The 13,925-nt window shown below is 35.0% G+C and overlaps 1 protein-coding gene across 1 annotated transcript in view; it reads left to right on the top strand.

Moving 5' to 3' along the window:
* ZNF569 (zinc finger protein 569) overlaps positions 1-6,657 on the top strand; it is a 59,113-nt gene extending 52,456 nt beyond the window's left edge. Inside the window, exon 6 of the mRNA XM_033844248.2 lies at positions 4,701-6,657. Within this exon, the coding sequence (XP_033700139.1) occupies positions 4,701-6,526 (1,826 nt within the window). The 3' untranslated portion in view covers positions 6,527-6,657. The remainder of the gene's footprint in view (positions 1-4,700) is intronic.
* The last annotated feature ends 7,268 nt before the right edge of the window (positions 6,658-13,925 follow it).

The raw sequence follows: 13,925 nt of genomic DNA, 5'->3' as shown, positions 1-13,925 counted from the left end.
TTGCTTTCAGGTCTGCTGTCTCTCAGACCTGGTTTTGGCTAATACTTGTTTTTATTTTGTTCATTTTTTCTGTGTATGGAGCTCAGGCATGGTTGTTGGAGAGGATTGCAGTGTTCTTGGAGATTTATGCTACTTCCTATCAGCCCAGTGATGCTTCAGAATTTATGCTTTATCCACTATCTTGTTTTGCAATACGAGGTTACCTTACTGTAATTTTAATACTTAAAGTCTTTAAATTTTTTAAGGTTTTTTTTTGATGACCATTTTTAAAGTCTTTATTGAATTTGTTACAGTATTGCTTCTGTTTTATGTTTGTTGGTTTTTTGGCCCCAAGGCATGAGGGAATCTTAGCTCCCTGACCAGGGATCAAACCCACACCCCCTGCACTGGAAGGCGAAGTCTTAACCACTAGACCACCAGGGGAGTCCCTAAAAGTCTTTATGTAGCCTTTCTCTCTTTTTTCCCCCCACTTGCATGGTGTTCATTATTTTGGATGGTTTTATTTTTCTCTTTTCTTTCTTTCTTGGTTCTGCTAGTTAATTTTTTTTTAGCCCTTTTTGTTTTCTCATTGTTTCTTCCTCATGCATTTATATTTCTATTTTGAGCTCATTTATAGTTGATATTTTCATTAAGTTTTTTCATTCATGGCAATACATTTAATCAAGATTTTCATTTACTATGTGTCAATTGTCTTAGCTTGAAGTTTTTGTCTGCTTTCTTTATCTCATGTTTCTTTTCTTTTTTCTCTTATACTTTTTTAGAGATCTGATTCCAGTACCTTCTCATTTATGAGTGAGGATAGTTCCTCCTTGACCTGACTTTTAAAGAAGGATATTGTTAGGGAAGGAAAGAAAGTTCTCTGATCTAGAGCAGGAATATGCAAACTATGACCTGTAGGCCAGCCACTTGTTTCTAGAGTAAATGAAGTTTTACTGAAATATAGCCACAATGAATCATTTACATCTTAACTATTAATACTTTCACATTGCAGAGGCAAAGTTGAATAGTTGTGTCAAAGACTATATGACCCACGAAGCCTAAAATATTTACTATCTGACCTTTAAGAAAAAGTTTGCCGACTCTTGATGTATAGGAATGCATCTGTTCTTCATACTAAAGCCTTTTATTCTACATGGTTGTGTGAATATGTTTAGGTTTTACTTCTTCTCATCCAAAAAGGAACTGCAGCTGCAAGTCTTCTCATAACTCTGAATCTTACACTCTCACCCCAACAGACTTCTTCCTAAAAAGACAGTATTTCACAGTGTTTCCTCGTTCAGTCCTGGCTTCCTTGACATACCTTGGGATGTCAAGTCTCCTGTAATCAGTCTCTACTCCCAAATTTCCATGTTGTAATCATGGGTTAATTAATTCTGCCCTTCAAGGTGTGATATCCATTTTGACAATGTCAGCTGCTTGCTGTGCCCAAGATCAGCATGAACAGCTGTCTTCTCTTGGAATCCTTTTTTCCCTATTCCACCCTTCATTGTATTTGTCAACACTAACTCATTTATTATAATTGGGGTTACGGCCACCACCTAGGATCATTGAAGAATCAATGACTTTTCATTCCTGTTTGTATAGAGGAAAAGAGATCAGATACTCTTTCATTTCACCATCTTAAAACATGGAATCTTTTCTGTCACATTTGATATTTTGATCTTGCCCTTGGAACTCTTGTACACTTCTACTTGGATAGTACCTTAAAGACCTGATCTTACCTTTCCTCTCAACACCTTTTGCTTAATTGAGCTTTTCTCTTTCCCTGAACTGAGCGGACTCAATAGCTTAAGCTTAGTATTCTGCCTTCTTTTCTACATTTATAATCTGCAACCATGTCTCTAACTTTACCTGCATTATAGCTTCACAAGAATTTTTCCTTTACTTTATTCTCAGTCTGGCAGAGAGGGAGAAAAATCTCCATTTTCCTCTCCTAGAGCTAAGCAGCCACTGGGGACTGAATGTCTCACCTTTGGGTATGTAGACGTTCATTTATTCTACGTTTGAGCCAGTTCCTTATCTCTGAATTTCTCTGCCTGGTGTCCTTGTCTCTAGAGCCTTTCTGCTTATATTTCTCAAGAGAGTAATCTCCCATCTTCTCTAGGGTGGAAGAGTGGTCTTTGTCTTTGTTAGTTTATATCTTTTTCTTTCCTTATCTAATTTTAGTGTGGTTTTGTGTAGGATCAGAGATAAATTCATGTATTTATGAGGCCATATTTAAGCATAATTTCCCACTCTTTGTTTTCCCTTTCAATCATGCTACGCAGGCTCTTCCAGTTTTATATTCCGATTCTTCTTTTTTTTAATATTTATTTATTTACTTTGGCTGTGCTGGGTCTTAGTTGCGGCATGCAGGATCTTTGTTGCAGCACATGGACTCTTTGTTGCAGCATACGGACTTCTTAGTTGTGACATGCAGACTCTTAGTTGCAACATGCATGCAGGATCTAGTTCCCCAACCAGGGATCGAACTCAGGCCCCCAGCATTGGGAGTGCGGAGTCTTACCCATTGGACCACCAGGGAAGTCCCTATTCTGATTCTTTTATCCAATTTTTACCTTCCTGTTGTTTGTTCTCATTTTATTAATTACTGTATTGTTCAGAACAATTTTATTTATTCACTTTTTAAAATATATAATACTTGTAGTACAAATTTTTTAAAGTACAATAGGATATATATTGAAAAGTAATTTTTCTTCTCTGCTGGCAACCCCTAGTATCATTTTCCCTTGAGCTATTATTTACTTGCATTTTCAAACATTTTTATTGAAGCCACTTTAAGTTGATAGGTTAACTTGCAAATAATTACCATTTTTGCTATCGAATATTCTTTTCCAGGAATGTGATACACCTTTTGTCTTAGTTTCCTAGAGCTGCCATAATGAAGTAGAGGCTAGAAATACACAATCAAGGTGTAAGTAGAGCAATGTTCCTTCTGAAACCTACAGGAGAAGATTCCGTGTATCTTTCAGCTTCTGGTATCCCCAGACATTCTTTGGTTTGTGGTAACATAACTCCAATTTGTGTCTTTATCTTCACATAGTGTTCTCCCTGTGTTCTGTCTCTTCATGTGGCATTCTTTTTATAAGAACACCAGTCATATTAGATTAGGGGCTTACCTTACTCTAGTACAACCTCATCTTAACTAACTACATCTGCAATGACCTTATTTTCAAATAACTTCATGTTCTGAGGTACTGGGGGTTAGGGCTTAAACATATATTTTAAAGGGGGAACACACAATTCAACCTATAACACTTTCATTTGTTCAAATCTGTGTGTGCATTTTAAAGTTTTCTTATAATTTTTAGACATTTCTTATTAAATTTATTCCCAGATTTTTCATATTTTTGTTGTCATTGTAAGTGTAGTCTTTTGCTATATTTTCTAAATAGTTGTTTGTATATATGAAGGTTACTGAAAGTGAATATTAATTTACTATATATAGTGAATTTAATTTTTTACTTTTTATAATTTTTCAGGTGGATCAATTTTGCAAGTTAACAGTTTTAGTATTGACAAATAATGTTAACTTTACCTTTCCTTTCCAAGTTTTTATACCTCATTTCTTTCTCTTATTTAATACACTACCCTGTACTGTAATAATAGTTGTGATAGTACTTATCTTTTTCTTATTCCTGACTTTAATGTGAATGCTTTGGGATTTTTCCCATTAAGAACAGTGCCAGGGTTTAAGTTATACTGTGCTTTTTCTCAAGTTAAATAAGTGTCTGTTCCCATTTTATAAAGTGATTTTTATGGAAAATAGGTGCTGAATTTTATCATCTTTTTAATATCTTTGGAATGATTACTTGATTTTTCACTTTTGACCTATTAATGTATTTACTTATAGTAATAGATTTCCTAATATTGAAACATACTTATATTCCTGGAAAAAACAACATATATATGTCTTATATTTAATGTGCTTTTGGGTCAGTTTTTTTTTCTTCTGGGTCATTTTGATATGTAGAGTTTTTGCATTGATATTCAAAAATGAAATTGGTGTATAGTTTGCTTTTTTGGTTGTCATCTTTATCAGGTGTTGATGTTAATATTATGTTTGTCTCACACATAAAAAAATGGGAATTCTTTTTTCTTAATATTTTGTACAGCATGACAGCTGTCCCTTAGGCGTTTGTTTAAATTCCCATGATAATATCTCTGGGCCTTTTCTATTTGTTTTGTTTTGGGGTACTTCTTTTCATATTTTTCTGTTTATTTTGTGGAAATTGGTATTTGTTTTCTCCATTTTATAGAGTCAGTTTTGGTAATTTATATTTTCCAGAAAATTATGTCAAAAAGTTTATAAAAGTTTATTTAAATGGAGTCCTGTGAAGTACTTTTATGATTTTTTAGCTTCCTGTTTTTGTCTTTTTCTCTATCGCTATTTCTTCTTACTTTATTTGTACATTCTGAATTCTCCCTCTTATTTATCCAACAGTTTACCTTTTTTCTTTCAGATCCCATTTAAAAGCAGTCAAAGCTATTTATATTCATAAATATCTGTCTCTACTGATATTTCCTTTCCTGGAATTTCCTAAAGCTTAGGAAATAGGAGATACATGTACCTGGAATTTGCTTAATAAGACACTAGGCGATAAGCTAAGAACCAATCCCATACTAGTATATTAAAAAAATTTTTTTTGATATAATATTGGAAAAATTTACAAGTGATATTTATTTGCAATTTGTTTTAGGAGAAATATGGGGGATGGATGAGCATCAGAAAATCCAGGACAGACTTTTGACACAACTTGAAGATAAATTCACAAAAACACTGACTGAAGAAAAAGTGAATGAATGTCATAAGAAATTTGCAAATGCATTTTCTCCAAACTCAGACTTTTTTCCTTCCAGTCACAATCTCTACAAATATGACTTATTTGGAAAGTGTTTAGAACATAATAATTTCAACTATTATAATAATGAGAGAATCCTTATAAGAAAAGAACATTGTGAATATAATGAACCTATGAAATCATTTGGCAATAGCTTATCCCATCTTGTAGTAACCCCCTTTAAGTGTAATCATTGTGGAAAAGGTTTTGATCAAACTTTGGACCTCATAAGACACCTGAGAATTCATACTGGAGAGAAACCCTATGAATGTAAAAAATGTAGAAAAGCCTTCAGCCAAAAGGAAAAACTCATTAAACATCATAAAATCCATAGTAGGGAGCAGTCTTATGAATGTAATGAATGTGGAAAAGCTTTCATTAAAATGTCAAATCTCATTAGACATCAAAGAATCCATACTGGAGAGAAACCCTATGCATGTAAGGAGTGTGGGAAGTCCTTCAGCCAGAAATCAAATCTCATTGATCATGAAAAAATTCATACTGGAGAGAAACCTTATGAATGTAATGAGTGTGGAAAAGCATTCAGCCAGAAGCAAAGCCTCATTGCACATCAGAAAGTTCATACTGGGGAGAAACCTTATGCATGTAATGAATGTGGTAAAGCCTTCCCTCGAATAGCATCTCTTGCTCTTCATATGAGAAGTCATACAGGAGAGAAACCTTATAAATGCGATAAATGTGGAAAAGCCTTCTCTCAGTTTTCCATGCTTATTATACATGTGAGAATTCATACAGGTGAGAAACCTTATGAATGTAATGAATGTGGAAAATCCTTCTCTCAAAGCTCAGCCCTTACTGTACATATGAGAAGTCATACTGGTGAGAAACCTTATGAATGTAAGGAATGTAGAAAAGCCTTCAGCCACAAAAAGAACTTCATTACACACCAGAAGATTCATACTAGAGAGAAACCTTATGAATGTAATGAATGTGGGAAAGCTTTCATTCAGATGTCAAATCTTGTTAGACACCAGAGAATTCATACTGGAGAAAAACCCTATATATGTAAGGAATGTGGCAAAGCCTTTAGCCAGAAATCAAATCTCATTGCTCATGAAAAAATTCATTCTGGAGAGAAACCCTATGAATGTAATGAATGTGGTAAAGCCTTCAGCCAAAAGCAAAACTTTATTACACATCAGAAAGTTCACACTGGAGAGAAACCTTATGATTGTAATGAATGTGGTAAAGCCTTCTCTCAAATTGCTTCCCTTACTCTTCATCTGAGAAGTCACACAGGGGAAAAGCCTTATGAATGTGATAAATGTGGGAAAGCTTTCTCTCAGTGCTCATTGCTTAATTTACATATGAGAAGTCATACAGGTGAGAAACCCTATGTATGTAATGAATGTGGAAAAGCTTTCTCTCAAAGAACTTCCCTTATTGTACATATGAGAGGTCATACAGGTGAGAAACCTTATGAATGTAATAAATGTGGAAAAGCTTTCTCCCAAAGTTCCTCCCTTACTATACATATACGAGGTCATACAGGTGAGAAACCCTTTGACTGTAGTAAATGTGGAAAAGCCTTTTCTCAAATCTCATCTCTTACACTTCATATGAGAAAACATACAGGTGAGAAGCCTTATCATTGTAATGAGTGTGGTAAGGCTTTCAGCCAAAAGTCACACCTTGTTAGACACCAGAGAATTCATACTCATTAGGAATAGAAACTATGAATCTTGTGAATATGGAAAAGCCTTTGGAAGGAATTAGCACCTCCTTGCACAGTACATTATTGGATCTAGAGCAGAAAACTGTGAATGTGGGAAAGCCGTTTGAAGAAGTCACATTTGTGACACAGTTCTTACCAAGGTGACAAATTGTATAATGAGAAAGCTGATTGTCAAAAATCTTCAGCAGATATCTTATCTAATGATGATATTTATCCAGCATTATCTTTAAAACCTGAAATAAGATATTTTCATCAGCATGCCAGCATGATACTTGAGCTCCTAGCCAATCTCTTAACCAAGAAAAAGAAGATTGGAGGAAAAAAAAAAACCTCTTAAAATAACCTCTCATACTAGAATAGTTAATTAGAAAATAGCTTGATATAAAATACCTGAGAATAAACAATAATGAATTACAAGACATATATAAAGTTATAAAACATTTTGAAGGTCACAAAAGCTCACATTTGAAATTCTGAGAAAAATAACATTTTCTGAAAAGACTTGACATGGTAAAAAAAATATAAATTGTCTCACAAATCACTAAGTTTAAAGTACTTCCACTCAAAGTTTTTACCAGTTAGTTATATTTTAAGAATTTCATGAACTGATTCAATATTTTATATGGGAATGTAAAGGGCCACAAATAGCTGAAACAAACATGAAAAACAAAAGAGAAGATAGACTACTAGATATCATTGCATATTTATTCAAAGCTCATAGCATTTAAACAGTGTGTTCTTTATGAGGAAATAAATCAGTGGAAACAAATTGAAGACTGGAGGAAAGACATGGGAATTTTGTGTATTATAGTGCTGTTGAAATCATTGGAAAAAGGATGGCCTATTCAATGAATGGAAGATTCATATGAACAAAAAATGTTAGTTCTTTATACCATATACAAAAATAAAACCCAGATTGAAGACTGGAATATAAAAAGCAAAATTCTATATAATGAAAAAATAGACTATATTTACTACTTTAGAGTAACAGGATTTCTTTAAAAACACATAAATATGGAACATTCAATTCTATTTTGGTGTATTGGCTTCAGAGGCACCCACATATATGCACAGAGATGCATGTGTTCATGCATCTCTTTATGTTCACTGCATCATGGTTTGTATTACTCTAAATTGAAAAGAACATACATTTCCATTAGTAGAGGAATAGATTGATACAATGTGATTATTTGTATGATAGAACACAATATTTAAAGATACAAATTTGATATATTATTACATGGATAGATTACATAATATTGACAGAAAAAAGCAAAATGTACAATGAAACATAACATTTCTATAAATTTAATAAAACAATGCAAAGAACAGTACTGTGTATTGATCATGGATACATATATGACATCGATTGCCTTTTAGGAAGTGAAGGCACTTGTTATGTTTATCTGTAATATTTCTTTAATAAAAGAATGAAAGCAAATATGACAGTAGTAACAAATCTGGTTGTCAAAATTATGTTGTAGGTTTTGTTTTTTTATTCTCTCTTGCCTGTCTTTATTTTCTTGTTTCTCTAAAATAAGAATCAAATGGATAGGGACTTCCCTGGTGGTGCAGTGGCTAAGAATCTGCCTGCCAATGCAGGGGACACGGGGTCGATCCCTGATCTGGGATGATCCCACATGCCATGGAGCAACTAAGCCTGTGCGCCACAACTACTGAAGCCCATGTACCTAGAGCCTGTGCTCCACAACAAGAGAAGCCACCTCAACGAGAAGCCCACACACCGCAACAAAAAGTAGCCCCTGCTCGCCACAACTAGAGAAAGCCCACATGCAGCAACGAAGACCCAACACAGCCAAAAAAATAAATACATTTATTTTTTTAAAAATCAAATGGATAGAGAAAACCTGGACCTATAGAACCAATTTTAAAATGGATTCTTATCTTTGATCAGATACTAACATTTATAGAAAATATCTTTAATAATACATAAACCAAACTGAATTAAGATAATATTTTGCTTACCCTCTCCTCATAATGTTAATTAGGATACACACATCAGAAGTATAAAATAGCCTTTGTTTGAGACCAATTTTAAAATTTTTCATTTTTAAACACAAGTTCTTCCCTATTTGAAAGCAGTGAAGAAACAAAAGAAATATTCAGTTGTTGGGGTAACTGACTCTCCATTTGGAACAAAAAGTCATCTGCATTTGGGTTGGTTCAAATTGAGGGATAAAGAACATTCATGCATACTGTAAAATGTTAATGTAAAATATCAAGCCAAGGATAGTTACCTGTATCAGAGCAGAAGCAGTTTCAATGTATTTCAACGACTCTTTCTTTGGTTTCTAGATCCTTACATGGGAATTCAAATGCTGGTGATTTTTATGTGTCAGGTAAGAGCTCAGTGGATGTGAAAGTTCACTTCTTCCTATACCACAGCTGTTTTATACTCAGGCCTTTCAAATATTTATAGAACTCAAATTTCCTTTCCTGTGAATAGCCCATTCATGTATTTTGTCTATTTTTTCTACTGGGACTTTCAAAAAATGTTTTTATTTAGAAATAATTATAGATTTATAGAAGTTGAAGAAATAATAACCTAGACTACTCTGTGTACTCTATATCCAATTTCCCCTAATGGTAATGTTTTATGTAATTATAGTTATATATCATATTTGACACTAGTGTGATTCACAGGCCTTATCAGATTTCACTGATACATGCACTTCTGTATGTGTATCTCTAGTTCTATACCATTTTATCTAGTGTAAATTTTTGTAACTACCACCACAATCAAGATATAGAACTTGAAACACCACAAAGATCCCTTGTTCTATCCCTTTGTAGTAACAACCATCCTTCTTTCCTCCCCCTGTTCCCCACTCCTAATCCCTGCCAACCACTAATCTATTCTCCATAATTTCTTCATATAGGAGTGCTCTATAAATGTAATCACTATATAACCTTCTAAGATTGGCTTTTTTCACTCAAGATAATTCTCCTGAGATCAATTCCACTTGTTACAGGTACAATAATTTGTTCTTTTTGGGGCAATTTCTGAGTAGTTTTTTATGGTATCGATATTCCATGGTTTCTCTAAACATTCAGCCATTGAAAGACATTTGAATTGTTTCCAATTTGGGGTTATTACAAATCTGCTGTGAACATTCTCTGCCACTTTGTTCTGTTTTTTTGTTCCTCTGTTTCACTTTTCATGTCTTACTGTGGGTTATTTGAGCATTTTTTAGAATTCTACTTTGACTTATCTATAGAGTTCTTAAGTACATTTCTTTGTATAATTTTTTAGTAGCTGCCCTAGGTATTACATTATACATATGTAACTCACCACAGTCTACTTTTGTTAACATTGAGCCAGTTCAAAACCTTATCTCAACTGAGCTCCTTTAATTTACCCCCACTTTATTGCATAGTTATCTTAAATATTTCCTCTATATACCTTAAGAACTACATGAGATAATGTAGCCATTTTTGATTCAACCATCTAACATAATTTTGGAAACTCAACGGGAGAAAGATAATCTATTAAATGTACCCATATTTTTACTTTATGTTCTTTCCTCACTCCTGATGTTCCACATTTCCTTCATTTCTCTTCTGCTTGAAGAACTTCCTTAGAATAGATCTCCTGACAGATTCTTAGTTTTCCTTCATCTGAGCATGTCTTCATTTCACCTTCATTCATGAAGAATATTTTTTGCTGGTATAGAGTTCTGGATTGACAGTTCTTTCAGCACTTGAAAAATGTGCTACTTCCTTCTGGCCGTCATGTTTTCTGATCAGAAATCTGTCATTTAAATCATTGTTCCTCTGCAAGTAATGTATCATTACTCATGCTACTTTCATTTTTTTTTCTCGTTTTTAGTTTTCTGAATTTTTATTATGATGTGTCTTAGCATGGATTTCTTTGGGTTTATCCTGTTTGGGGCTTGCTTAGTTTCTTGAATCTGTAGGCTTATGTTTATTGCCAAAATTGAGGAATTTTCTGCCATTTCTTTGAATGCCTTTTCAGCCTGACTTTCCCCTTTCCTTCTAGGATTCAGCATATTTTCCCTCTCTGTTGTTCATATTGGGTAATTTCTCTTGTTCTATAAGTTCATTGATAATTTCCTCTCTCCCCTCCATTCTGTTCTTGAGCACATCCATTGAGTCTTTTACTTTGGCTACTGTATTTTTTAGTTTAAAATATTCCATTTTGGGGACTTCCCTGGTGGTGCAGTGGTTAAGAACCCACCTGCCAATGCAGGGGACACAGGTTCAATCCCTGGTCCAGGAAGATCCCACATGCCACAGAACAACTAAGCCTGTGCGCCACAACTACTGAGCCTGCACTCTAGAGCCCACGAGCCACAACTACTGAGCCCATGTGCACAACTACTGAAGCCTGTGTGCCCTACAGCCCATGCACCACAAAAAGCCACCACAATGAGAAGCTTACGCACCACAATGAAGAGTAGCCCCCGCTCGCCGCAACTAGAGAAAGCCCGAGCACAGCAACAAAGACCCAACAGAGCCCCCCCAAAAAAATCCATTTTGTTTTTTATATTCTCCCTTTCTTTGCTAAGATTTTCTATTTTTTTATTTGTTTCAAGTGTGTACATAATTTGTTCATTGAAGCATTTCTATGATTGCTGTTTTAAATTTCTAGTCAGATTAAATTATCTTGGTGTTGATGTCTCTTGATTGTCTTTTCATTCAGTTTGAGATTTTCCTGTTTTTTGATACAATTAATGATCTTCAGTTCTATTCTGGACATTTTGGGTGTTGTGTTGTTAGACTCTAGATCCTTCCTTTATGCAGGCAGTTACTCTATTTAGGTATAGCTTAGAAGTCCAGGTTGGGGTAGGTGTTCAGCACCCTACTAGGCCCCACAGTCTCCAACCCAGCAAAAGTGGAACACGGCCATCTGCCTCATTTTCAGTGGATGGGGGTGGAAGTTAAGCTCTCCATTCAGCCCAGCTAGAACAGATGGGGAAGACGAAAGTGGGGAAAGGGTGTTGGCTAGCACCACCTTTGTTGCTAGAGTTTGTTAAGTGGGGATGAAAGTTCAGCTCCCTATTGGGCCCTGATAACACTGAGAAGGGTGAGAAGCTGATTATTGAGCAGCACTGCTTGGAATTACCTAGTTCAACCTCAGTGCTTTTGGGCCACCATGGAAGTTCATCCTGCTTGATACTACCCTGTTGGTGAAGCAGAGGCAAACTTACCTCACTGGGCTTCCCTGGTGGCACAGTGGTTGAGAGTCTGCCTGCCGATGCAGGGGACGAGGGTTTGTGCCCCGGTCCGGGAAGATCCCACATGCCGCGGAGCGGCTAGGCCCGTGAGCCATGGCCACTGAGCCTGCGCGTCCGGAGCCTGTGCTCTGCAGCGGGAGAGGCCACAACAGTGAGAGGCCCACGTACCGCCAAAAAAACAAACAAACAAACAAAAACTTACCTCACTGCCACTGGATGTGGCCCTAATGGGTAATTAATTTTTTATTTTTAGTGTTATATTCTGTATACAAACCATTTGTCAAATATTTGCATTATTAAAATATTGGTTTTTTGGATGCACAAAAATTTTAAAGTTTTAATGTGGATATTACCTAGTCTATGATATATTTTAAGTTAATTTGTATAAGGTATAGGATTTAGGTCAAGGTTCATTTTTTTTGCTTATGATGTCTAATTGTTCCAACACTATTTGTTCAAAAAAATTATCCTTTGTCTATTCAATTGTTCTGCACTTTTGTAAAAGATCAGGTGGCCTACTCATGTGAGTCTATTTCTGAACTCTTCTGTTCCATTGATTTATGTATCTGTCACCCTACCAACACCACACTGTCTTGATTACTGTAGCAAAATAGTGATTCTTCTCCCTTTATCCTTCTTTTTCAAAACTGCTTTATCCTAATTCATTTGCTTTTCCTTATAACTTTAGATTCACTGGTTTTTTTTCCAAAAATGCTGCTTAAATTTTGATAAGAATTGTAGTACACCTTTATATTACATGGGAGAAAATTGAAATTTTTACTGTGTTGAGACTTCCAATCCATAAGCACAATATGTCACTTCACTTATTTAGATCTTTGATTTTTTTCATCAGTGTCTTCTGGTTTTCAACTCCTGTACATATATTGTTAGATATAAACTTAACTGTTTCATTGGCAGGAGAGGGATATTTTTGTTTTGTAGATTCCTTTCCATCCTTTATATAGAAAACAACGTCATCTGCAAATAGAGACAATTTTGTTGTTGTTGTTGCTGCTTTTCTTTCCAATCTGTATGCCTTCTATTTACTTTTCTGGTCTTATTTCACTGGCTGGGCCTTCCAGATACACTGGTGAGAGAAGACATCCTTGCCTTTTTCCTAATCTTTGGATGTTTTCCATTTTTCTTTGGGATAAATGGCCAGTTAACTTCTGGAATGGGATTTTAAAACTGAATATGGGAAAAAGTTAAGTGATCAACAAAGCCCAAAATACAAAAGGCAACAAAGAAAGATGCAGAGCTAATATTTAAGAGACGAGACTAGCCTATTACTAGAGTAATTGTCACCTTTACAGAGAAAATTCCACTATTCTTTTCCTTGAAGTGACTTGAGTTTCAAATAACCTAATTGAGAAGGTAATTTAGATGGAGCTTTGCTCCTACCAGCAGGAAGAATCTTGATAAATACTGTGGGATCTAACTAGAGCTTCCTTCCTGGAACCACAGTTGAAAAACTATTGAGCAGGATGAGACCAAGTAATGAAGATCCCTATCAGTTCTAGCTATTTTCTCATTAACCATGTGCACCATCGAAGGTGTCCCTTGCTCATGAAGGTCTCACCATTATTAGGGATACTAAGACACATATCCAAACTGACCACTGAAGTCAGCCTTGTGATTTTTGCTGGTCTAACCCATCGAGTATGCAGAGAAACAGGAATTGAGGCAGTCGGGGATAAGGTAGGAATCAGTTTTAGGCCTAATCTACAGTATGAAAAGAACATATGGAATTCCGAGAAAAATCTGACAGTATAATAGAGTGGTAGTGTGTGAGCATGCACACACACATTTAATTGAAATAGACCACAAGCAAGCAGAGTTGTGTTAGGATTTCTGTCTCTTCAAGAGAAGATACAAATGGCCAACAGGTACATGATTTACAAACATTTTCTTCTATATGTTATCTTTTCACTTTCTTGATAAGGTCTTTTTGTAGAAAAAGTTTATAGTTTTGTGAATTTCAATTTATCTTTTCTTTTGATTCCTGTGTTTTTTATGTCAAATCTAAAAATTAATTGTCAAATTCAAGATCAGGAAGATCTACTCCTATGTTTCTTCTAAGAATCTGATAATTGAACTCTTAAATTTAGGTCATTGTTCAATTTCAAGTTAATTTTTGTAAATGGAGTGAGGCAGGAGTTCACCTTGATT

The sequence above is a fragment of the Tursiops truncatus genome, chromosome 19 (assembly GCF_011762595.2).
Source record: "Tursiops truncatus isolate mTurTru1 chromosome 19, mTurTru1.mat.Y, whole genome shotgun sequence".
NCBI lineage: Eukaryota > Metazoa > Chordata > Mammalia > Artiodactyla > Delphinidae > Tursiops > Tursiops truncatus.
This window is presented reverse-complemented; position numbering and strand designations above follow the sequence as displayed.